The sequence below is a fragment of the Salvia splendens genome, chromosome 1, assembly GCF_004379255.2.
Source record: "Salvia splendens isolate huo1 chromosome 1, SspV2, whole genome shotgun sequence".
Classification (NCBI taxonomy): Eukaryota; Viridiplantae; Streptophyta; class Magnoliopsida; order Lamiales; family Lamiaceae; genus Salvia; species Salvia splendens.
Genome location: NC_056032.1, coordinates 4,276,516 through 4,302,195, shown reverse-complemented (window position 1 = coordinate 4,302,195; position 25,680 = coordinate 4,276,516). Strand labels below are relative to the sequence as shown.

The following is a 25,680-nucleotide window of genomic DNA, read 5'->3' as shown; positions in this document are numbered from 1 at the left end:
TTTCAATAACAAGATTAAAAGCATTCGATTCTCAGTTAAAAGACCGAACTAAAAATCGTTCGATTTCTAGTTAACCAATAATCATTCAACCTCAACCATTTATAAAGTTAAATTTTATCGACCATTAAAATTTTAATAGCTTATCATTTTCTTGATCTTAAATTGATTAAATGGTAATGTCAAGAATCAGAAACTACCAAATACTAACATACTGTAATATTTTTGAACCAAAACCATAAAACAATAATATATATATTGGCATAAGAGTATTTTAGACAATTACATCCTAGTGACAATTACTAAACCACGATTTAAATAGACGAATTCTCAACTCTCGATGCATATTACTCCTAAAGAAGGAACATTTACTAGTACATTTGTAGAGAGTTACATATAAATAAAGAATCCATACTCTAACAAGAGGTTGGTTTAATGAAGATTGTCGGGTATCCCGGCGGATACAAGACTGTCATCAACAGGTTTGGGGCCTCCAAATGACCTCGATACTGATTCGAACAACTTTTCGATCTCAGAGGCACACCTCGTAAACGACCTACTCCAGAAGCTGTACCTCGGATTCTGCAAAGCACCAAAGGGCTTAGGAAACCATCCAAAACCCCTCCCTAAGAAAATTTTAATCACGCTTTTACCTTTATCAGCTCAATAAAGGTAATCAGAAGACCCCATGGATGAGGCCTATTAACAATCAAACGTTCTAATAATACTCTGGTAATCTGCTCCTGGATCGTTTCCTGCATCAAATGATAACCATATAGACAACAAATGTTGAGATTTTGATTGAGGGGAATTTCTCCGAAGCTAAGGGGAGAGCATTGCGCACCTGGTTTGATTCATGAAACAGATAAAGAAGAATGAAGGAGAAGTAATGGGTGTGGTTGTTTGGATAACGCAATTGGTTGGCAACAGCATTAAGGAAGAGGTATCGGCCCTCTGTATCAAGATCCATTATCAACGTCTGAAAAATATCCAGAGCAGCACTCACTAAGAATGCACTTATATTAGCCATGGTTTGAGCATGACCCGCTTGCAGTTGCTGAGCCTGAACAAAATTTCGGAATGATATTTGACTTAGATCAGAGTAAAAGGAGTAAATTTTCAAAAAAGAGTAGCTGATTGAGTTAATACGAATTAGGAACAGAAACTTGGAAAGACGGACCTGCATCCCAACATAAAGAACAAGGGAATTAATTAGAGGAACATTGTAATGAGTCCCAGCGCGTTCAACATCATTTGGAGAGAGAAGAAGCTTCTGTTTCAACTCAGTGAGAAATGCAGATCCTTGTTGCCTAGTCTGCATAGGAAATTGCTTATAACATGAGATCCACAGAATAAAGCTTTAAAACTACAGATTAATCGTTATATTAACTTTCTTGTCTTTACCTTAAGATACTCATCCACTTCGTTCTTGATCTGCTTTGCTTTAAGGGCGGCATCAACCTCCGAAAGAATTCTCGGTGATTGAGTAATCTCAGGCAGAAGGTCAATCTACAGCATCACATAATGTGATATTCAGAAACAATCTTCCAGTCCAAGCAATAGATAATATTAATTTCAGATATGGACCTTTAAGTTAGGAGTAGAAGGATCAGGAAGCCTCATATTGCGAGGAAATGCACTAAGGATTATATTCCGCATTTGTATGCAGCTGGGGGGTATGACATCACAAAAGCTGAAATGATAATCACAAAGGAACTCTGGAAAATCATGGAGTAGCACCAACAACACTCGGAGTGTCCCTTTGTATAGAAAATGCACCTGGAGATATACAGGATTAAGTTGCGTCAGCATCAACACACAACAGCGGTCGAGAACATGGAAATAGTCTAAGAATTGTATACAAACCGGTTCCCCAAGTTGAACTTTCCTCAGGAATGGCTCCATGAACTGGAACAAGTCCACCAGTAATCTCTGGAAATATGGCCATCCTTTTTGTGCATTTGCAGTGAGCAACTTTGGCATAAAACTTCTATGACTTACCAACTCAAGCCATGCAAAGCTGAAAGCAGCTAGACAAGTTAGTCTCATACAAAATTGAGCAGCTTCAATGTAAACAATATGAATATCGATATCATCCCTCAAAATTGGTGAGCCAACCATAATTTCAATATGATACGCACAAACAAAAAAAATTCAGACCATATCATATCAACTATTGGTTTGTCAGGCAAATTCATGGAAAAATAATAAAGAATTAGGACCGATGAAGATGACCCCTTCCTTGGGTGGCACGGGTTTTTTTTGCAGTTTTACTTTGTGTGTTAGGTGGAGAGAATAAAGTAAGATAGAGGAAATAAAGTAAAAATAAAGAAGTTTCTATTTTTAGTAATGGTTCATCTTGGAGGGGACAAACTAAAAGGGAAAGCGGGTCATCTTCGGTGGGACGGAGGGAGTAATATAATAATACTGGATATCCTGGCTCAACCATAATCAAATCATTGAAGCTAAGGAAAGCTACTCAATCAATATGCAGATCGTATTTGCAAACAATTAAAGCTGAACTCTTATAAATAAAGCAGACAATAATTTAAATTCATCCTATTAGCTTGTGGATGTACAGTATTTCTGTGAACAAAATATGTCTGGGATGGTTCACTTTGTATATTGATACTCTCCCTTAGATTAATAGGTGAGCATTAGACAAGTATAAGCACAAACCTGAACCCTGGGACCTTTAGAGGCTGAATTGCATGGAAGGCATTTGCCAGACCAGTCAATACCTGAAAAGGTTTGATGACAATTTATATTTAAAAAGTAGTAGCTGTACGATTCGAAAAGCCTACTTGAAAAGAAACCTGGACCAGAAACTAAATCTTGGAATATAGTCATTATCTTTTATGGGAGAAAGGTAACAATCTTATGAACCCATAGCTGAACTAAATGCCAAAATATGGTACCTGAAAATTTGCACCATCAAATACTGGATCCAAGGAACACAAATCAAGCAGCCAATTAACAAACAACCTAAAGTAGGGCCTTGGATTAAATGACGCCTTTCTCTCCTCAGCATCTTTTAGAATAAATTTAACCGTAACAGCAAGAACCTAAAGCAACCATAGTAGAGTACATTAGAAACCCAGACACATCATCACAAAAAACAATCAATCTCTATTCTGAAACTCATACCTTGGGCAGAAGTGAAAGTTTACTGGAACCCTGATCCGCAGGGAAAAACTGGAAGGATTGAAAGAGTTAATGCAGACAGTATGGAGGACTGAGATTATAGAGATTGTAAATACATTTAATTGCCAAAAGTACTTATGAGATGCCCACCTTCAGAACCGAGAAAACCAACTTCGCATACATATCGATAGCGAGAAATGAAAGTGACTCCGATGATAAACAATGTGAAACAGAGAGTTCCTGGTTTTGAACCATAATTAACATAAAATATCCATTATAACTGAACTATATTGTTAATTATAATAAGATTGGGATAGGACCCTCACCATAATCCTGCGGAAAAACCGGTCCGTCATCTCATCTCCTTTAAGAAGCCCTCTCTGTTGCAAGAGTGAAACATGGCGAGCACAAGCTGCATCATTTGCTCCGGGCAGTTCGCATATTTGGTACCATTCAGCAAATAACGCGGATACCTGTGTCGGTATCAAATTCAAAGGTCAGAACATATGATTATAAAACATGGAATCCATGCCTACAAAAAGTAAGATCTAATTTCTATTTAAGAAAAAAAGATGTTCCGACATCCTTTAACAGATAATTACAAGAGAACTATATGACAAATTGCTGGTACTGCAGTGCAAGCTAAGGCAGTGAAAAGTTTCAAAGCATTCATTTGGATCCAGATGACAAAATTGAGAAAAAGCACGAATCACATCCTACTTCTATGAATAACAAAAACGTTAGTTATACAGTGCAATAGAAAAAATAATCACAAAAACGTGGAAAAGGAAGAGGAGTTGGAGATTTCAATCCAAACCTAGTATTTTATTAAACAAGATGTCAGACCATATGTGTAGCCTTAAGGAGAGTATAAGCATGCATAAAACCATCAAACATCTTCCAAACCATCATTGTACTACTACATACAGATTTATAAAATGATAAGCAGATCCAATATTTAGTACCTGTTCAGAGAAACCAGCAGGATCAAAATCCACCAATTCTGTCACATTGAATTCTTCCCTGCTTGTTCCAGGAACAGTGGTCTGTTCCAGCAACTAAAAAAAATCAGATGTTGAGTAAATTATCAAGAGATCAAAGACTAAAAGTGTGTAAGAGAAGAAATATCTGAGGACCTTTTTATCCCTAGGGGTTCGTGCAATTTCTTCTTTGCCAACAGCCAAAGGAGACAAATTTCCAGCATTAGCTGGGTTCTTAGCTATTTCAATCAGCTGTTGTAATGACTCCGGGGATCCAGGTCTTGCAGCAAGCTGAAAATTAGGAAAATAGTTAGGAACTCCAGAAATAATACATAACATCGCAGGCATCAATGAAAGCAAACATGCCTTTGCCAGAGCATCTACAAGATTGTGAAGCTCCGATATCACTTTAGAATCGTTCATAACCAAAGTTTGTATGAGAGAAATGGCAAATTCAGTTGCAGCCTCTGCACAATGGACACAGTAATCTCTATTAATATCTCCAATTCATCATGGTAGACATACAATTTTCTATACATACTGTTTCTCCCAGCATCAAGAAGCTTTGCCATGTGAACATTATACTCCCCAAGGTTTAACAACTCGCTGCGAATAAGACCTATGGTGATATCTCTATTGAACTTCCTATCCTCCTCAGAGTATAAAACCTGTCATAATTGAGATTTGAGACAATAAACAGTTATATGTTAATAAATGCAATAAACACACTCCCAGCCGGACTTGAAAAGAATAATATTGAATTGGACATACCCAGCTAGTGAGCTCCTTAACCACAAGCTTGCTGACATCACGTATAGCCGCCAGGATTGCCAGGTGAGCATCAACATGAGCACAATTTGATGCATTTTCATACAAGCCCTTGAAAGCCTAAAGGAACAAAGTAATCCTAAGTAAGATGATTTCCAGGACAGCAGTAAATATGAACCAGAATAATGGCCAACCTTCTGGGCGACAGCCAAGGCTGCCTCATCTCGGCTGATGCACCTAAGGATGACTGCAGGAACTTCGGCAATAACTGCCTGTAAAGACCATACTGACAGTCAGATATACACGTAACAGAAATCTAAGATATAGGTAGAAATGGAAAGCACGTAATGAGATGAATGTGATATCGCCTTTTTTTACCTGAATCTCAACCTCTTTCGCTTCATTAGCCAACTGATTTTCTAGCTGAAATGGGTTTTGATGAGTATGTTAAAAGCCAAAACAAAGTAAACCAAACTCAAGATGCTGATTCCAAGGACTAAACTCTCAACAAATTAGTTAAATCCATATAATAAGAAGGGCATATAGTACGTATACCTTCTCTGAGATAGTCTGGTACTTTTCCAATGCATCCCCAGTGGTCATCAAAGGCTCTGTGACATTAGTTCCAGGACGCTCGGAAGACAGAGTTGCATTAGTAGGCTGTGCAGCATTTCCAAGTTCCTGCATTAATGAATTCATAAGGTAAAAAAGTGCACACAAAAAAAGACGGATATTTACACCGAATGTACTTACTTTTGCAGAGTTAGAAGGTTCCACCACTTGCACATCAGTAGTCGAGGTAGGAGGCAATGAAGGAATGGTGTCATTTTCAGGAGTTTGAGGACCATCACCAACTGAAATATGTGTTGAAGGAAGACTGCAATATAATCGCCACAATCATATATACTTGGTTCCTTTTTGTTTTTGTTTGGGTTTACTCATAGTAAAAAAAATTAATGAATGACAGTACTATAAAATCAAAACAAAACCCTAAACTAAACAAACCTTGTAGGAACCTGGGATCCAAAAGGTTCTATCTCATCAGAGCCCATTTCCAATGTCTGGGGTACAGCACCTATTCCAGTGCTAATAAGGCCGGGCGAGTATATGCTGCCACTGATTTGGCCAGATGTAGATGCAAATTGCCTGGACAAACCACCACCTCCTGATGAAGCAGAGAGGCCAACTGGAGCAGTATTTGAGCTCTGGGTGGACCGATTCTGTCCAGGAAACCGAGCAAAATCCTGCAAACAAAATGAGAGAAAGTGAAATCAGAAACAAAATTATCACAGACAGGTGTCCTGGTTTAAAACGAAGAGGTTTCCAAGAATTTGTCAAACAATCACCTCATAAACTCGCTGCTGTGAGTGTGACAGCTGGCCTGGTTTAGGACGAAGGGCTTCCGGTAAAATGCTCATTTGACCCGGTGCATAAAGACTAGCATCAAAAAAACTGGCACCAACACTATCTCTATGCTTCCTCCTGATAGAAAGTTGTTGAGCTATGTCCCCATCAATGCTCTGAACAGCCTGTATTGAAAATGAGGTTAAAACTGGAAATAAGGACAAAATACAAAAAATTTGATTATAAACCCAAAGTTAGTAAATAAAAATAACACAAGACTTTACCAAAATTTTTATTTCAGTTCTTTGCTAATAGTAGTACTGTTCTATTCAGTAAAGCCCCACGATCACAAAAAAGAAATACTCCCTCCACTAATGAAACAATGACTCATTTTGCCAATTTGGGACATCCACGATTTAAAGGCCCATTTACTTTTTTCCATTTTTTGTAAGTGGACCTCATACTCCACTAAATCATTACACTCGCATTCCATCAAAAATTAATACTCCTATATAAAAGCGGGAACCACATTCCACTAACTCTTTCAACCCACTTCCTTCCCTCCACGGCGCCAAACAATTTCTTAAAACTTGAGGGAGTATCAACAGACCCTCAAGTTCACAAATTGTAACTCTCTGCACACCCACACACACTAGCTCACAGGATACCACCATTACGATTTAGGATCCATTTCATATACAGTAAACGGGGCTTTATCATCCACTTGAGTTAACATCAAGTATGTTTTTCAGACATGATATGCATCAACGCTTACATGAGATGGAAACATGCATGACTTGAGTGTAACATAGCTGTATAAGGAAACATGACAGAGTACTTCAATCTTTAAAATGAAACATGAGCATTACCAGAAAAATAGAAGTCACAAAACACCTTAAATTAACTTTTTGTCGATAAACAGACCAGAGGGGGTGGCCAATATAAAGAAATACACTTCAGAAAAAAACCAATGTTTAGTTCTTATTGCTAGCACTTGTTCAGAAGGACCGTGTCACTTTCACATGTTATTAAAATATTTTTAAAATAGGCATTCAAAGAAAGAGAATATGAAAAGTGGAGAACCCTCCTTCGACAGCTCAACAAGAAATGTCAAGAATGTTTTAACAATATAGCATTACATCTCATAACACACAAAATATAGCTACATACCACAGGTATTTACAATTTGAATATTACAGATACTACTTGCTTTCTCAACTCCACTCAATTTTAAATACTCCCTCTGTCCCGTGCTACTTGCAAATTTCATAGTCGACGGTCCCAAACGATTTGCACAATTTCTATTTTAAGTAAAAATTATGGTATTTAATCAAGATATTAGAGTTAATTAAGTGTTCCCTTATTAAGTGTTGACTTATTACACTTCAAATTCTAATCTATTTACGCTGTCAAAATGAAAAGTGCTAGTAGCATGGGACGGAGGGAGTATTTATCAGTACTGGTTTTCAAGACCCAATTGTCATAATCAGTATGAAGCAACAGATAATTTATAATAATTTCAATTTACCTTATCAGTTGCAGCTTGTTCAATCAACACACAGCCTAGGTCAAGATTATCATTAGTCACCAGTTGAACTGCTTGTTCTGATAGATCAGTTGATATGTTAAAGCCCTGAAGTGAGTTTCTGAGCTGGGTTGATATTGAACCACGTAAAGGTTCCTAAAAATGATGACAAAGCCTCTTTAATCACATGAGTATTAAAGTCATATTCTGACAATTCAGAAGATCGTCAACATTTACCACTAGCAAGTAATAAAACAAAGGTTCATCTGTACCTTGCAGGTTACATGAGCAAGACTTCCCGCCAACCTTGCCACCATCAAATGTGCCGCATTTCGTGTAAGGGTCTCATCGGGCTCCATGGCATAATCCTGCCATTAAAAAAATACAAATTCTTTAGGAAACAATTTGTTTGCCTTGTAACATGCACTACTAATACAAAGACCCTTCAAAATCAACGAATTGGAATTAAATATACCTTCAAGACAAGTTCCTTAGTTGTCTGAGTCGCAATAGAAACACTACGTTGCACGATACTGGACACTATTTCTTTAACAGCTCTATCCATGGCAATTGGAAGTACACTGAAGGAAATGAAACACTGATATAGCTGAAACGATTGATGGATATAATTGTTAAATAAAATTGAACAGTTACAGTTACTAACTCAGACCTCTGGAAATGCAAGTGTAAGCCATAAGCCTGAAGCTTTTTATTGACAACAACTTGTTGTTCAATATTAGCTGCTGGTACAGGAACCTGCAACATAACAAAAAATAACAGATCATCAGTCGGTATTTAAATAAAACATCATCGGAAGCAAATATAATTGGAACTCTGGAAAGACCTGATTAACTGCATATTGTGTCTGTCCTTGTAGAAGGCCTTGAGCAGAAGGCAGCTGGTCAGAAAACCCCAAGCTAACTAGCTTCTCATCCTCCGTTAAAGTTCCAGATGAATGATGGAGCGGAGCAGCATACTGCTATTGTGATCACAAAATCAACCTCCAATCATGCTAATAGATCAAAGAGAACAATTGAAGCACTAACCTGAGACATTATACGAGAGTGTCCACCAGGAAGGGGAGAGGCAGCAACATCAAGGGGCATCTCAACATGGTTTAATGTCGAAATTATTCCAGGTTTCGCCTCATTCATTATTGGTGGTTGTGAATATCCGACATCCTTATTAGAGAAATCAGGATTACCTTCAACTTCTCGGACTTTTTCCTTCAGAAGAGAAGTAGGTGTAACATCCTTAAGGTCGACACTTAAATGCTTAAACAGGACCTGAAACCAAAGAGATCTCAATTAAGAAAATCCTCTCAAATCCAAGTGATCCCCTCGAGCAAAGAATAGCCAGAATTACCTCAATCTCAAATTTAAGATTCATCTTCAAATTTGGCATTGCATAAATCTCAGCAAGCAATCCAAGAATCGCCATTGTCCAAGGGTTGGGAGGCTGATATGCAATACTGTTCGAACAGGGTTCCAGAATCTAAAACAAGCACATTAAGTCAATAAACTTGGATTTGCAAGTACATATAAAATAAACCAGAGATCATACCTTTGAGGTAAAAGGAATAACAGCTATCATGAGTCCCTTTTCATATGCCTGCAAAAGCACACAACAAATAATACATTTCCACATGTCGGAAAAACCAAATCAACAAGATGGGATCATCATGCTACATGAAGCTCTCAGACAATCCAACTCCAACTTTATTAAGTCAACTCAACAACAAAATAGAAGAAAAGAAACCTCTATAATCAAAGATTTTGGATCTATCTCCCGTGCCCTTAGAACTTGATTTTTGCCGATTGTAATCTTCCCAAGCCAGCTTCCTAAATTTTTCAGCAGTGATCGTTCTTCCACACTAGACTTTATAAGGTCTGATCCGACAAGAACCTGAACATACAAATATCAAGAATAAACACCACTTTTTTTAAAGGAAATCAATTAAATAGACGAAATCAGACCTTGCAGTTTTCATAAGTGGCCTGTACAATCTCTCTGAACAAAGGTTTCAAATTTACTTTATCAAGAAACTTCAAGTACAAATCATGAAAATTTGTTTCAATGCTTGCCCTGCCCAAAAAAATGACAAAAGGGTCAAGATGTCATTTTATATTATTTAAAATCAAGACAGTAAGAATAACCCCAAAGTAATACATCCATAGAACTGTTTCAGATAAGGTATGCATTGGGAAGCAACATTTACCTCTTCATAACCATATACTGTGCGAACCACGGATAGAATTGAGGATTTAGAATTTCACTAAACTCTTTAGCTTTAGCCTCAACATTTGCAGCAGACAAGTTATTTATAATAAAAGATATCTTGTCCTGAGCTTCTGATGCTGGAACCTGTTCCATAGATCAATGAAACAGTCAGATACTGATAGAGATTAAACAATAACAGCAGATTAGACAAACATCACAGGTGATGGACTAGAAGGCCAGAATATACACCGCACATAATTCATATACAACCAAGACATAGTCTGATAATCTCTTAGCAGAACATACAGAAAATAAAACTCCGCATTATCTGAGAAAATGCTATATAAATCAGCTTTACAGTCCAGCCAGGGTCGAAGACTGTAACTAATTCTCAAGCATATAAACAGTTTTTACCATTGTAGATATATGCATAATTCTTTAATCACCATATGATACCAGAAAGCACAGAAGCCTGGAGTGCTACCATGTACCAGCATTTATGCAAGCACCTGCCGTGCTGTGCTAGATATTTGAAGTACCGGTACACGATAGGGATGGCAGAATAAACATAGCATCAAAGATAATATGTCGAGAAAATTGGTCTAACTTGAGTTTTATACTCTGCAGATCATCGTAATATTCAATTGGCACAGTCTTCAAATGAGTTCTAACTTCTAAGGAATGTCTCAGTTACACAATAAACCATTGACTAGTTGAAAATCTATTAAGTACATCTTTAGATACTTCATTTTAAGAATGTATGTAGGATCTACATGTCTGATTTCGCATTTAGACCTTTCTTTGCAGTTCCAAACAATAAGGTTACATGTACATGGTGCGTCATCTCTAAGTCATCAAAACTGTACAAGTATCTTGATGAACATGGATAATGATTGATAAGTCAAGTAGCAGATTTATTTGACAATATAAACATTTCTGGTATCTATGCTTGAGAATGCTAAGTTAGCAAAGAGGTAACCAAAAAGACTGATCGAAACTACAAGTCATTCAAGAAAGGAGTCCATAAACAATGAATAAAAGTCAAAATCACAGGAAAAAAAACAAAAAGGATCAGGATCAAGAATAAACAGAGACCAAAAAAGTATAAAAAAACTATAACCAAACACCTCTACGGGAGTTTCTCTTCTCTCAGCAGCAGCAACGAGGGTCTCAATGTTTAAAGCAGAGCCAAATCCTGAAACGACAGTCCCCAATGTTAATGTAATCCACAACCCATAAGCACACTGAGAGGAAGTAGCAAAGAGTATTTTTTTGTTGGGGGAAGGGTGCTAGGAAAATACAGAGAGCAGTTATAAAACCATTAAAAATGAGAATTACTTGCTGAGGTTGATCTAGAAGACCGTGGAAAGCCCGGTGAAGCAGATTGTACTGACAGAACAGCACCGCTGTGTGACTGTATTGTGGGTTTGCGTAGATTAGCTCTCGTAATATACAGGCAAAATAAGGTAAAAAAAGAAAATATATCAAGTGAATTACATCAAAGTTGATTAAGTATTTATTACTTGCCTTCTGAACGGTAGGCATTTCGCTTGAAGGAGCAGTAACAGGTTGCGCAGAAGACGATTGTGATTGCTTCATGTGATTAAAGATAGTCGTAGAGGGTTTCCTTTCATCAAGAGAACTCGGTGGTCTCTGTGGTAGTGGGATTGAAGGTGAAACAGGCAATACAGACTGTGTGCTGCCTGGTCCAATTAGAGAAAATGGCGAGCCTGCAGCCTGAAAACAAAACGACACAATTTCAGTGAACACAAATTCACGTAAATCACCTGGAGTATAAGTATTATCCACAACAACAAACAGGGAAAAATCCAATAATCATGAGGCACTTTAACATTGTAATTTTTTCTATGAAATCATTCAACTGTTTCTTTTATGTAGGTTCAGCTACTTAACAGTTAACAAGAAGATAACATTTCGAGGTCTAATACCTCCATAGTTGGAGCAGAAGATGGAACGAGACCATGATGGTGATCATTAGTTGTACTATGGCCAACATCAGGTTCACTATGAGCAGCTGAGATCCTGTTAAGTGCCCTCTCTATGAATTCTACAAGGTCTGAATGAGCAGCCCGCAAATGAGATATTTGCAGGATATGATTGCAGTACTGTGGCCACTCAATGAGACGGTCCACAAACTGCTCCAATGCCCTGGTCCCAAAGGAGAACATCTGATTATCAAAAGGTCAAGGTCAAGGTCAAGGTCAAGGTCAGGCTGAGATTCAAAATAATGACATTAATTGACAACATGGGAAGGAACAAACTTTTGAATCTGCAGGCTTCCTTAAAGCATCTAAAACAGCTCGTAAAGCAATGCCCAGCGTAAGGTGAGTCACTAGTTGATGCTTGATGAGTGATCCTGAAGCAGAAGCATTCACAAAGATTAAACTACCAAGCTGAGTAAATTAGAAGTAAAATAGGAAGGTTCAGAATATTTAACAATGCTAATTATCTGTGTTCATGTTCACCCAGTGACCACCAAGAATTTGTTGTATCAACATAATCATCAATGGACTAGTTAGCAGGTAACCAACTCAAATGCAGTAGATTATGCATAATAGTAATACTACTTAAATATATACGGAGTACTAAAAGAGATGTCAAGAGTGAAATTAAATTGTTGAGAACTTGACCAAACAGACCAATTCAACACAATAACTCTTGTCGTCAAGTATGCAGAAATCTGATAGTGTAGATTCCGGGCATTGTAATTTAGATTATTTACTATAAGAACACTTTGCAAAATAAAAGGTCACTCATGAAACTTCTCCACACGAGCAACCTAAGCCCCAATATGTGTGTCCAATCATTAATTACATATTCCTACGTGAATCTACATGATTCTTGCAGTCACCCTGATATAGAAGTGGCAAAACACAGCAGTTCAATTGCCAGCTTTGCAAAAATATTAAAATCATTAGAAAGATGAGGAAGTGGAGAAAAGGGGGCGGTGGAATATAATGGAACTTCCAAAAAGAATTAACTGTCTTATTTAATAGTTTAGTCATATATAAAACTGTAGTTGAAATAATGTACTCCCGCCCATCCGCGAATAGGAGTCTCATTTCTGTGCGGCATGGGTTTTAGAAATGTTAGGAAAGATGAGTGGAAAACAGTTAGTGGTGTATGGGTTTTAAATGAAATGTGAGTGGAATGAGTTAGTTGAATGCGAGGCAAATTACTATTTATAGTAAAAAGTGAACCGGGACTCTTATTTGCGGACGGACTGACTGAAATGGAAAATCAGGACTCCTATTCATGGACAGAGGAAGCACTTAATAAATACAAAATCAACATTCACCTGAGATAATGTTACAGGCTTCTGAAAGTGCTCACATATGACACATCTTATATAATATCCCTTTGTCCCTAAAATTAGTCTATTTTGCCATTTTGGTCGGTCCCAGAAAATTGGTCCACTTCAATTTTTGGAAAAACTTTCACCACACATTACACTATTAATGATGCGAGTCTCACTATCCACCAATACTACTTCAATTATTTTTCTCTCTCTCTCCTACTTCACTAATTTCGCATTAAAACATGTGCCATCCCCAAAGTCTATATTTTTAGAGGTCAGAGGGAGTAGCATAATCCAACAGTTATCATTTCAATACAAGGAAAGTGACTTCAAAATACAAACCAGCTACTTGGTAACTAAATCAATCCAACAACATGAATAAAATAATATGACAAACTAAGAGGTAAAAGGTGTCACAGTATATAAAATTTTGGCTGAACATCCTGACATATCCAGCAATCAAATTAGCCTGTGGGTTCAATAATTTCATGCACAGATCATACGACAAAACACCTCCCACCATTTCAAACAGCAAAAATAGTTTGTGTATATTAGAACAGTCAGTATAAGATCTCACCAAAAAGTACTGCTGCAATCCTCAGCTGCCTTTCAGGGTACTTCGAGAAAAAATTGTATTCCTCAAATAGATTAGCAATCATGCACCCGTATATCGACTTTTTCCTGTTAAAAATTGTATTCTCAAATAGATTAGCAATCACGCATTTACTAATGATAGCAGTACTCTCCATTTCAGCATCAACGAATGAAGCAGCAAAATTTATGTGACCATAAAATTCACCATGTAGAAGTCATGCTATTTGATTGAAATAGCGACCACTTAAAAGGAAGAATTTTCAAGGATCTGCTAATAAATAATCCTAACAAGATACTATATTTTTAGATATATGAATTTGATCAAAATAAAACTTGGCAAGGTAGAGTAATAGATCCCAATATCCCAATAATTTACTTAGAATAATAACTCGAGAGGAACAATATGATTAACAAAGTGAATGCCTGCCTTAGTGGTATCAGCATATGCATAAATAATAACATCACTTAGGAGTCTATAATCGGAAGTTGCATGAACCTTTTCAAACAACATACCAAAGGAATCATCTTGTAATTTGAAGGGGAGAAAATACCTTTCTTCTGGAGATTCCTTGAAGCGGGTAAGCATTTGAATCATAGCATCGATAGATAGATTACCAGAGAACATTTGATGGAAGTATGCATTTGCTTCTGTTTCAATGTCATCAGCATAACTATCAGCAGCAGCATCAGAACCCCCAGCACTTCTCATTCTTGAATTAGAACGCATATGAGAGACATCCAATTTTTCAATTTCCTCAGACAAGTGATTAGATGAAAGCACACCAGAATGAGACTGAAGTGCCTGTATAACAATTTTCGGAAAGGTCACGTACTAGTAATCTCAAGCTGGCTGAGATAAAATGTATGTCAGAATATTACCTTTAAGACAGTGGGGCAAGCTTCCAAGTACATATTCAAAAGAGAACCAGAAGGGTGCAAGTGATTGGGAGAGATGTCCTGATCTCCAATCTGAACATCCTTCAGAAACTTGATGCATTCCTGGAGGAGAGTATTTAATTTTTTAACATAGCAATATATTTATTACAGTTAAAACGCAATTATTATTTTGTAATGCTACAAAAAGATTTTTCGAGTTTTGATTCTTCCAAATAAAACATGGTAGTATCAATATATCGTCCAAATTAAATGGTAAGATAACTAATTAAGTCAAAAAGGAAAAAAAAAAGTAAAGTAATATTTTGCTTCTACGTATTTGAATATAAATGGAATGTAATGAGCTGTCTATGTAGAAGGAGGATTTTTGGTATATGTCCATTACCAATAATGTCAATTTCAGAATCAATTATTTCAATGAAAAAAAGCAAAGAGAATTTGATGTTACAAGACAAACACAATAACACATGTCAGAAGGAACTCATAAATCAGATTTTGGAATTACAATCATTAGAGACCACGAGATGGCAGATACCAGTTCTAAAATTAGTCATGGCAAATATTGTCTTGGTGAATGATTTCAATTCGCAATAAACGATGGCTTTTTTTTCTTTACATCCCTAAGATCTTAATAGAAAGGGATCAAGAAGAGAGAAAACACAAACCTCATAGAAAGCATCTTTACTGGACACTAATCGAGCACTCAACCAGCTATCAAGGTCCATGATTTCTCTATTAGATGCAAGTACAGCCAAGTGAATGCCAAGGTAAAAAGGAAACATATCTAGTACTTGTGGAAGAACCTGTAAACACATTTAGCACATATGTTCAGATGCCAAGATTTGCCTCTCAATGGGGTATATATAAAAAAACAAACATAGCATATTTATGATTTTTAATAAGTCAAGACCTTTATTTCCTGGCAAGCATCAAAAATCCTATTGACACTGTCTGGATCAACATTCACGGAATCTATAAGTCCACGTAGCAACAAGTTTCGATTAACATGCCACAGAGTGTACAATAAACCACTTGCAGAAGCCTTTTTAAGAGCCATTGGGAGCACAGCGGATGCGACCTCATTTTGGATAAGATTATACGCAGTCTGCCAGACATAGTTCACTTAATAAGCAATAAACCATATAAAAAGCAGAACACAAAATCAAGATGATTTCTGATATCACCTACATTAACATGGGCCATTCCAAGAAGCAGTACTTCTGGGAAGTTATTAAGAGGAGATTCAAGGACATATCTCACTAAACTTGCATGACCCATCTCAGATAGCTGACACAGAACCACCAGCAGGTCATGACATGACCAAGCACAATTAGGCCCAGACTGCAATGTATGTCCAGGCACAGCATCATCATAGGACTGCAAAAAGCATTATAAACACATTTCAGATGGCATAGGTTAATTGGAAACAACTTAACAATCATAGCAAGCATACCAGCTGCCTTTCGGAATGAGCAAACGTAAAGACTTCAGGTGGTGCAGAGACTGCATATTTTAGAAAAGATAGCTGACCCTCAACATTCTTCCAAACAGATCCACAAATAGCATGGAGAGGGAATGGTTCCTGAAAAATTAAATGTGCAAAAGACAAAATGAGAGTAACAGATTAGGTATATTGCTTGACTCTTTACATTCCGAAACTAATAGATGAAGGACAGATAGATTATATATCAAGTTCTACCTGGCATGCATGCTTGTAGACAGACATGAAAAATGAAAAAGCAGCCTCATTGGGGATATAAAATCCCTCATGATCCAGATTCTCCATGACATTAATCCAGTTAGTTCCCAGAGCCTGAAACCAAAAAAATCAAAAATCTAAATAATGGGGCACTTTTATTATTGGAAAGGTAGATATCATGTTACAAAATAAATTCATAAACTACATGCATGGAACTTACAAGTTGCTTGATTGAATCCACAAGGACGTCAACATTCCAAGAATTCAAAGATGGCATATCTAGGACACTGTTACCACCAAGGGCAGAGCGGAATGTAGCAAAGACATTTTGGCTGTCATCAAGACCTACATAAGTTCTGGCAACCATTCCAAGAATCTTTGCAACTGTGGCATCAGTGAGCGGTAAGAAAAGCGACAACATTTCTTTGCACAGAGCCACATTGGCAGTACACCCATATCCTAGCTCACACATTACATCAGCCATGCTAATTTCTTTCTCCATTTCTGCTAGAATGGCATCAAAATCCTCTTCACCCCCCTCATTCAACAACTCTGAGTTTCTGCAGCATATGCACAAGCATAAAGGTAATAATGGTTTCCAGAATGTATACTAGTCTATTTATGCACTAGAAACTGACAGGGAAAGCACCTGAAGAAGTTATCTTCAAGTAGTTCATCATGAAGAAAAGGTATGATGACAAACTGGGCCACGTCCTTCGGTTGCACAAGAAATAACATTTGCATGAATGAATCTACGTGCTTAGAGAGGCCATCAGACCGACTGAGAAACACAAGAATATGGTGAATTAACTTAGAAGACTCAAATGCAACAGGATTTGCACACAACTCTGTGATCTGACTCATGCAGAAATTCTTTCCTGCATACAACCAAGAAAAGGGCTACAATTTTAGTGGAACAAGTAGAAGAACTCCACAAAGATAAAACAATAAACTGCTGTATGTATTCAACCTCCTACATAATAAATATATATACATGTGTGTGTGCGTAATTGTGTGTATAAGGATGAGAATAACTAACCGCACATCCTGGTATCATGATCTTCAGAATTAGACAAAGCAAGCCCTACTCCAATTTTCTCAGGTACCGACAAGTGTAAAGCATCAGAAAGATTCAGAAGTAGTTCTTCATTGATGGCTTTAGACCGCAGTGACTCACTTAATATTGAACTAAAGTTAGGTTTATCCAATAAATATTTGAATATTGAAGCAAATATCGGTTGCAGCTTCATATCCTTCAAATCCCTGGAATAAATATCGATGTGGTCGAAACAGGCTTGCAGAAGTAATATGCTCGCCTCCATTCCATGCATTGCATACTGTCAGAGAAACAAAATACAAACAAAAACATTATTTAAGTAATAACAGAAAATCTATTCCAATGTCAGAAACAGGAATTAACAAACACAAATGCAACAAATTTCGCATAATTCTGAGTTTCATCAATTAGTAATTTTCAAAATGCACTGCAGATAAACCAATTGATTGTTCTAGGCATTCCTTTCATTCGTCATCTAAAAACATATTGTGTTTAACCCTTTTTTGCAACACTAAAATATCAAAAGAATTTACACTAATTGTTTTGCACTACTAGTAAACAAGGTGAGGGAGGTCAAAAGTTTTCACAAAAATCTAAACACTAAGTATAGTTCAGCCAATGGCTACTTTGGGTCCAAAATCAAGACAAAATAGGATGCCAAAGCAGAAAACATCTCATATTTTTCATGGGGAAAGAAAAAACCTAGAGTTGTTGCCCCAGTAACATTTCAATTAAAAACGAGCAAGGTTTTATGAAGTTATTAACACCACTCATCAAATTGCTTTTCAAATTAAACATGGATGTTACAAGATAAAACTCAGAAAATGCATACAGATCAACCAGCTAGGATTAAGACTGCAGTCAAGACTTCATGATAATAAACACATTCTTATCAATACTGCAATTTTTATGAGTTCTATAAATTCTCAAAACAAAACTAAATCAGGTCCATCTCGAAAAGGTAAAACCATGTACACAAAAATATATGGTAACTCCACCAAAAATAAAAATAAAGGAAAACATGAATCCACTGTCTTGGCAATAAAAAACACCCACTATTAATTGATGCCAAATGCAGATAAATAAGTGTTAGGCTACATATTAAAGGAGCAAAATCATAGAAGCCCCTCCCTGGCCACCCCCACACCCCTACTAAAATGTTCCAAACGAAGTAATTTAAGATTATTAGGGTGTGAATACCACAAACAAAACAGTACATTCTTGAAATAAACAATAGACACCTGATAAATAATAATTTGCAATGCATTGGCCATTAAAGATTAAATATTTCCGATAAGCTGGATCAGTGAGGTGCGTTATGAGCCATTAAAGTAAGGTTCATGCTATCTTTTCACTAAAACATACACCCATATCGTAATTTCTCACATTAGACTTGGCTCCATTGTAACGCAAACCAAACAATTATAAAACAGCTAGGCTCGCTCACAAAGCCCAGTCCTCGTAGTTAGAGGCTAAGGGTTTTACAGTATAAACACAGGATCATCAGTCAAACCAATAAAAGCAGAGAAACAAAACAAGTGAAATCCACGCATTTGAATTGAGTTTAATAATGCAGAAAACATCAAAATTCAATGAGCGTAACGTACGTTGCATAGTTCTTGGAAAACCGAATCGGAGTTGGAATCGTTAACGTCCTGCAGCAGAAACCTAATCTGGCCCGAAAGCTTGGAGGAGAACGTAACCATGATCGGGAAATTGAAGATTGCTATTTCGTTGGTAAAATTTGGGAGATTCCACGAACAGAAATTGGTAGGGTTTGCCGATGGAAATGATTGCTGAAATTAGAGGAGACGAAGATCTAATAGCGATTGAGTCGAATGAATTAAGCAGTGGATGGGCTCTTGATTTTATATGGATGGGTCGGGAGTGTCGGGGCTCCGACCCGGGAAATGTTTTCGAGAGTCGGTTTTTCTTTTCTTTTTTCTTTTTCTTTTTCTTTATTTGTGAAAATTTGGTAATGCGGACATTACATAACAAAGTAATTTATTTTTAGATTATTTTAGTTATTTTTTTTATAATTAACCAAAACAATTTAGAAATAAATTTATTATAAAATGAATTAAAAATGAACTTAGTAGTACGATGTTCTAAAATGAATTCAAAATCAAGAGTTTGATTTCTGCAATAAAAATTAATTCAGCATAGTATTTTATATTATACTGAGTACCAAATTAGGATATATAGTATCAAAAAAAAATATTGAGTTACCTAAAAATTATAGTCAAGTGATATTCTTCCCCGTTAATTAAAAGGTGATATAACTTAAATACATGAGCTTAAGATTTTGAGTTAATTTCTCCACCAGACTCGAGCTAAATTGAAACATGTGTAGTGCACTAATTATTTATATGAACGTGTAATAGCGTTATTTTTTAAGAATTTAAAGAAATAATATAATATGTAAATCTACATTCAAACAGAAACTAAAATTAAAATTGAATGGCAGTTGACAAATCTTTTTTCGTGCAAAATTAGAAAAGTAGTTACATGGTGGTACGGAAAACGGTGGAAGCTTAACGACGAATAAGATCAACCTAACCTTATTATTTTTTGCCAGCAAAAGCTTGGCCTTTGTTGGAGTTTGAGGTTTTTATGGAGTATGCTTAAACTAACGACAATTTTAAAGTGTTTACTTTTACTTATATTGATCTTGTGGTAATTTATCACAATGCTGAACTGAAAATAATGACAAATAAAAATACCTGCAATTTGTTGGTATTTATTTTGGACTAAAGGCTCATTTTAGTCCGTAACATATTGCGATTTTTTTATTTTGATTCAAAACATTATCTTTTGAATTATTCGGTCCCTCGCAAATAAAAAGGGTCACATTTGGTCCATTTTGGACGGTCAGCGCCAATTAACTTAATTTTGACTAGATTAACAATTTTAACACAATAATGTATTCTACCTATTTGGTCCTAAACATATTATCTTTGTTCATCCATCATCTCATCCCCTCCATCCTCGAAAAAGGCCCCAATCCACAGTGACGTCCGACAGCAAGACAGGGGAAATGGGTGGCGGAGATCCGCGAGCCGCAAAAGCAAACGCGGCGCTGGCTCAACACCTTTTCCACTGCCGAGTATGCAGCCCGCCCCTACAACCTCGTCGCCTACATTCTCGTCGTCGCGGAGCAGACGAATTTGACGTGGTGGCTGCATTTGTGGAACGAATTGATGGAATTCGGCGACGGCTTGGGTTTGTTGGAGATTAGGGAAGAAGTCTGCGTCAGAGGTGGCGGCTGTGAGGGCGAGGTCAGCGGCGACAGGTATGGCGGAGGGGGTAAAGGGGAAAGATGATGTTGGCCTCTGGGGCTCGCTGCCTCCCTCCCTCGGAAAGCTCACATCTCTCCAAACTTTTGAGGTCCAAAACAACCAGCTCTCCGGCGCCCTCCCGAGTCTCGCCGGGTTGAACTCGCTGAAAACGCTCTCCGTCAACAACAACAAGTTCACATCCGTCCCTCCCGACTTCTTCGACAGTATTAGATATTAGACATTAATAAAATATATTTATTAACTTAATCCGGTCAAATGTAATTCAAATTCGTTGACCGTCAAATTTTTGACGGAGCCGTCCAAAATGGACCAAATGTGACCCATTTTTATTTGTGAGGGGCCGAATAATTCGAAAGATAATGTTTTGGAACAAAATCAAAAAATTGCAATATGTTAAGGACCAAAATGAGCCTTTAGTCTTTATTTTGTTATTGAGATAATTGTCAAAAATGTTTTTATCCTGATTTGTCTATAATTTGAATAAATTATTTAATTCAATTCGCATTATACAAGGAAAACACAAGTACACATCCAAGTACAAAAAAATAAGGAAAACACAAGTACACATACATCTAAGGACAAAAAATTCAAATAATTGTGTGAATAATAGTAAGCATCAAATATAACACTATACACGTCCACGTACATAAAATTCAAAATCAATAAAAAAGGAAGACAAACTCTATTTTTTTCAATAGTTGTTATGCTCAAGCTGGGCGAAAGCACTTTATTTCCGATTGTGGCATGGCGATTCTCCGACGGCATATCTCGTTGGAGATTGAAGAAAAGGTGGCTGAAAATTCACATATTATGACATGTATAAATGCAATTAGAAAACTATTATCTTGACACTTTAGGTGTAATGACACTTATTGCACGTGTGAAGAAAAAAAGTGTTATAACAAGTAAAGTGTGAAGATAAATCCTTCTTTATTACACTCCAAAGGTGCCATGAAACATAATGTGTAATGTCACTTGAAAATGCCACAATATAATTTCTTAAACTACACTAACTTTTGGACTAAAATTACAAAATACCCCATAAATTTTTATTATTACAATTTACCCTACATTTTATTTATTTTTTTCACCTACATATTTGTAGAATTTATATTATTGTCCTTCAAATATTCATAAATTATGTTTTAATCCTTCAATTACATTTTAGTTTCAATGTACAAAATTCAGTATATTATTATTAATCATTCAACAAAATTTAATAAATAATTAATTCAAATAAAATGGTAATTTTCAATAATACCCAAAGTATCAAATGATGTTATCTAATGTGTTTAAACACAATGATTAAACATAAGCGTTGGTCATCTTTACTTAAACTACAAACAAAATTAGTACTAAAAAAGTAAAATTTATAAAGTCCTAATCTATTCGAAAAGTGCTTGTAGGGACATTGCTTGTTTCTTTAAAATGTGAGCCTCTTATGCCTGTCAAAAGAGCAAAGTACCACTCTAACGCCATGTGACCTAAAATAATTAAGTACAAAATTCCAAGTTAATACCATAAATAACAACAATATACATGTACTTTGAGAAAATAACAAAGGTTGGAGATACTCATATATATTACACAAAGCTCAAATTGTGAATGAAAGTTCAGGATGAAAGTGACTTTGGCAATGATTCAACTATATAATAATAAGAAAAAGCATCTATGTTGGTTCCTACTCATAACTTTATGTACATAAGTTTCCTCAAGATTTAGACAATGACCAATGTCCAATGAATTTCATAGCTATATCCGAAAGTTGAAATATGGAGAAGGAGAATGTCATATCCAAGATAATAAAATGAGAACAAGGCTACAAGTACTTGTAAAAAGACTAAAACTAGCTTGCAGTTACAAGTAGGTCTCTCCAAAAAGTAGCTACAGTGAATGCACAAAGTATAGATCACATTGGTTTTTTAATAAAGAACAAAGAAAATTATAGCGTAGATAATAAAAGATCCATCAGGTGAATAACATAAGGCAAAGAATCAGAATTATCAAAGTTTCATAGATGTGACTAAATCGAAGATTTAAATAGGGTTATTAGACCAAATAAACAGTGCATTTGTTCTCACTTTTTCACTGTTGTGTCACCATCCATTAGAACACGTATTTTAACAACTTAAAACTAATCATACATTAATGCAAATCTATAAAATAAATACAGAAAATAGTATACTGTAATATCCGCATATAAAGGCCAGACAAAAACAATACATGTAGAGCTCTATCTAGTGAATTAAAATACAAATGTCCAACTGAAATTGAATGCAATAATAGTAAGTCCACACACAAAGAGAATACAAATGTCCACTAAAAAGTAGTAGTATAAATCAAGACAAGTAGTTCAAACAGTATAATTAGTAATCAAATTTAGAGTACATGTCATCTAAATGTGGATCGAGAAATTATAAACATCCAATGGATGTCACTCAGTGGGTGTCACCTGCATGTATAGGACGTGTGTAAATTACGAATTAAACTGGAATGCATTGTTAATTATAAGTTATAAATGATAGAATATACCAAAGCTATAGGTCAAGCAATTATATGACCAAGTACTTGGGAAAGCTCTTGAAAGTTATCACAGGGCCTGATCAATTGCTCCTTGGGTTCAATCACGGCTACGACACATATCTCACACCAATTCAATCCTAACATTTGTCCGCCAACTCTTGTAGTTGGATCGAGGCTATAAATAAATCCCTTAGCAACAACTTTTTGGGTGAGAAAACTCCTTAGAGAAACGTATGTCCCAACCTCCAAGAAAACAAATAGATTAATAACCGTTTTTAATATGTAATATATTTCAAAATTATAGAAAAAAAATAAAGATACCAGATCAGCTTGAGTTGTAGCCTGTGATGAGAGAGACTCAGAATTTGTCACATCTGGCCTTATGTCTGCTTGCGAAGCTTGAGGTCTTTGTTTTGCGGCAAGCATTGCTTCTAGTCGTGCAATTTTATCTTTGTACTCTATTAGCAAACAGTCCGATGTGCTTCTTGGTGTTCCACTCCACACGTCTGTGAGACACACTCCCTTACCCATCATTCTTACGTTACCTGGTTTGTCCTTTCCCATGATTTTGGGCAAATATGCCATTTGGAGCAATTTGATCTTCGACACCTTCGGGAAGTTGGCTACTATGTTCAACCATTGATGTCTGTTCACAAAATTATAAAAATTAATGTACATAATGAAATTGCATAATATATTCCATACAATGGGAAAATGTAATGAAACATACAATTTTAGTTGATATGTCATCACTCGCGTTTCCACTCGAAGGAACAAAACAAGAACTAAAAAGTTGATCACGGGTTGGGCAATGTCCGTGTTCCTTTATCTATGAATATGTATATTGCTAGGATACTAATATGTCATAAAAACAATGATGAAATTAAACATAGAAAGAATAAAACATTACCAATTTTTCTTTAACTTGTGCAAATGGCGTCTTTCCTGTTCTTTGATTCATTAATTTCTTTGCTCGAGCTTTTTGGTTTCTCTTACTTATATTCTAATAGCAGGTCAAAAATCAAAATGATTAGATTCATAGCTTAAATGAAATATCATTACATAGAGAAAAACTAGAATAAACCTTTGCTTTTTCTGTTATCCAGTAAGTAAGACAATTGATCCATTGATCTTCCAAAACTCTGTCATCCCTTTCATGAATTAAATGCTCGATAGGTACGTCAGCCCAATACCTTGTTTTCAAATAATGCTTCCAACTTCTCCATTTAACTCCGATGGAGGCCACAACCCATTTCTCAGCAATGATAGGGATAGTGAATCGTGCCTTAGACAAAGACATATGTTGTTATAACTATGTATATATAATTGCCAATGGTCTGGAATGAAAAATAGATCACATTAATTTCTAAGAGTTAAAGTAAAATAAAACTTAAATAACAATTTAGAATTGAGAATAATGTAGTGTGATAATCCAGAGTGTTCTGAACTTATGTTCAAAAAAGTACACTTAGCAAAACTAGATCCAATGATTTAAACTACATGCAATAACACATATATTTGTCAGCTTCACAACAAGTATTGAGTACTAAATATATGTGATAATAGGATTACCATGAAAAGTGAGCATTAAAAAGTCAGGTCAATGCATGTCAAAACATAAGCCACATGTTAAATAACATAATAAATGCTTAACAAATGTAGTAAACGAGAAAGCTAACTTAGTCCAAAAGCATAGAACGATTAAAGAACATGATAAATTAAATATGCTACACTCTTTTGAAATGTTTTTACCTTTACGAATTCGAGCATGTCATCTTTTTTCCCCTTCGGCATGGCACGCCAATTATTAACATCTATTGGACAATACCTACCATTTCTTGCAATTGAACCTAAGAAATGGCAAAGCTTGCTCTTTTCACCACCTATAGGCTGACCAAACTCATTATACTCTACAGAAATGAGTGGTAGGTTTGGAGGGCGACCCCAAATATCTGACATATAGGTAGGGCCTCTGCTTTCCTTTCCAATAGTTTCATGTCCCGATGCACTACCTTTAAGCACAAAAAATAGTGCCATATTGTAAATGCCATGAAACATTGATGTGATTATTGGATATATATGTTGACATCTTTTATGAAGTGCCATATTGTAAGTGTAAGAACAACTCATTTTTCTAATACTATAGTATGCACAAAAGCGACTGAATCGAGAGGAAAACGTGGATGATATCGAAATGGAAAGATAAAGTGGAGTTTCTATTTATTTTTATTTAAAATTTTAAACAATGTCTCTAAAGCACTTTATTTTCCGATGTGACGTGACGATTCTTCAGCAACAAATTTCGCTAGAGGGAGAA

At 36.1% G+C, this 25,680-nt stretch overlaps 1 protein-coding gene across 4 annotated transcripts; it reads right to left on the bottom strand.

Annotated features, from left to right (window-relative positions):
- Positions 1–236: 236 nt before the first annotated feature.
- On the bottom strand, positions 237–19,363 carry LOC121809127 (CCR4-NOT transcription complex subunit 1-like). 4 transcript variants are annotated; one of them, XM_042209672.1, is made up of 51 exons: positions 19,149–19,363; positions 17,524–17,821; positions 17,134–17,362; positions 16,705–17,044; positions 16,485–16,598; positions 16,239–16,367; positions 15,974–16,162; positions 15,696–15,890; positions 15,451–15,588; positions 14,771–14,890; positions 14,443–14,693; positions 13,875–13,978; positions 12,261–12,355; positions 11,928–12,167; positions 11,506–11,715; positions 11,317–11,392; positions 11,106–11,173; positions 9,977–10,122; positions 9,735–9,843; positions 9,517–9,663; positions 9,322–9,369; positions 9,124–9,252; positions 8,805–9,044; positions 8,603–8,737; positions 8,429–8,514; positions 8,234–8,339; positions 8,031–8,126; positions 7,762–7,914; positions 6,236–6,418; positions 5,895–6,133; positions 5,643–5,766; positions 5,445–5,570; positions 5,268–5,312; positions 5,084–5,161; positions 4,893–5,009; positions 4,663–4,789; positions 4,488–4,588; positions 4,278–4,412; positions 4,107–4,199; positions 3,468–3,614; positions 3,292–3,381; positions 3,145–3,192; positions 2,916–3,062; positions 2,677–2,738; positions 1,864–2,017; positions 1,585–1,776; positions 1,402–1,506; positions 1,178–1,312; positions 842–1,060; positions 651–752; positions 237–579 (listed from the first exon to the last, which is right to left on the bottom strand). In XM_042209672.1, exons 1-51 carry the CDS (start codon positions 19,245–19,247, stop codon positions 430–432), a joined length of 7,209 nt encoding a protein of 2,402 aa, XP_042065606.1. In that variant the 5' UTR covers positions 19,248–19,363; the 3' UTR covers positions 237–429. The 4 variants fall into 4 exon arrangements, with proteins under 4 accessions (XP_042065606.1, XP_042065614.1, XP_042065610.1 ...); XM_042209680.1 differs by having other exon boundaries at positions 4,107–4,187; XM_042209676.1 differs by having other exon boundaries at positions 8,603–8,734.
- Positions 19,364–25,680: the final 6,317 nt, after the last annotated feature.

What these genes read in the sequence shown, in the direction of transcription:
- LOC121809127 (XM_042209672.1), bottom strand. Translation starts at nt 19,247, where the DNA reads ATGGTTACGTTCTCCTCCAAGCTTTCGGGCCAGATTAGGTTTCTGCTG. An exon ending in TTATTCCTTTTACCTCAAAG is followed by an intron (nt 9,253 to 9,321) that starts GTATGATCTCTG and finishes TGCTTGTTTTAG; the next exon opens with ATTCTGGAACCCTGTTCGAA. An exon ending in ATCTTAAATTTGAGATTGAG is followed by an intron (nt 9,045 to 9,123) that starts GTAATTCTGGCT and finishes CTTTGGTTTCAG; the next exon opens with GTCCTGTTTAAGCATTTAAG.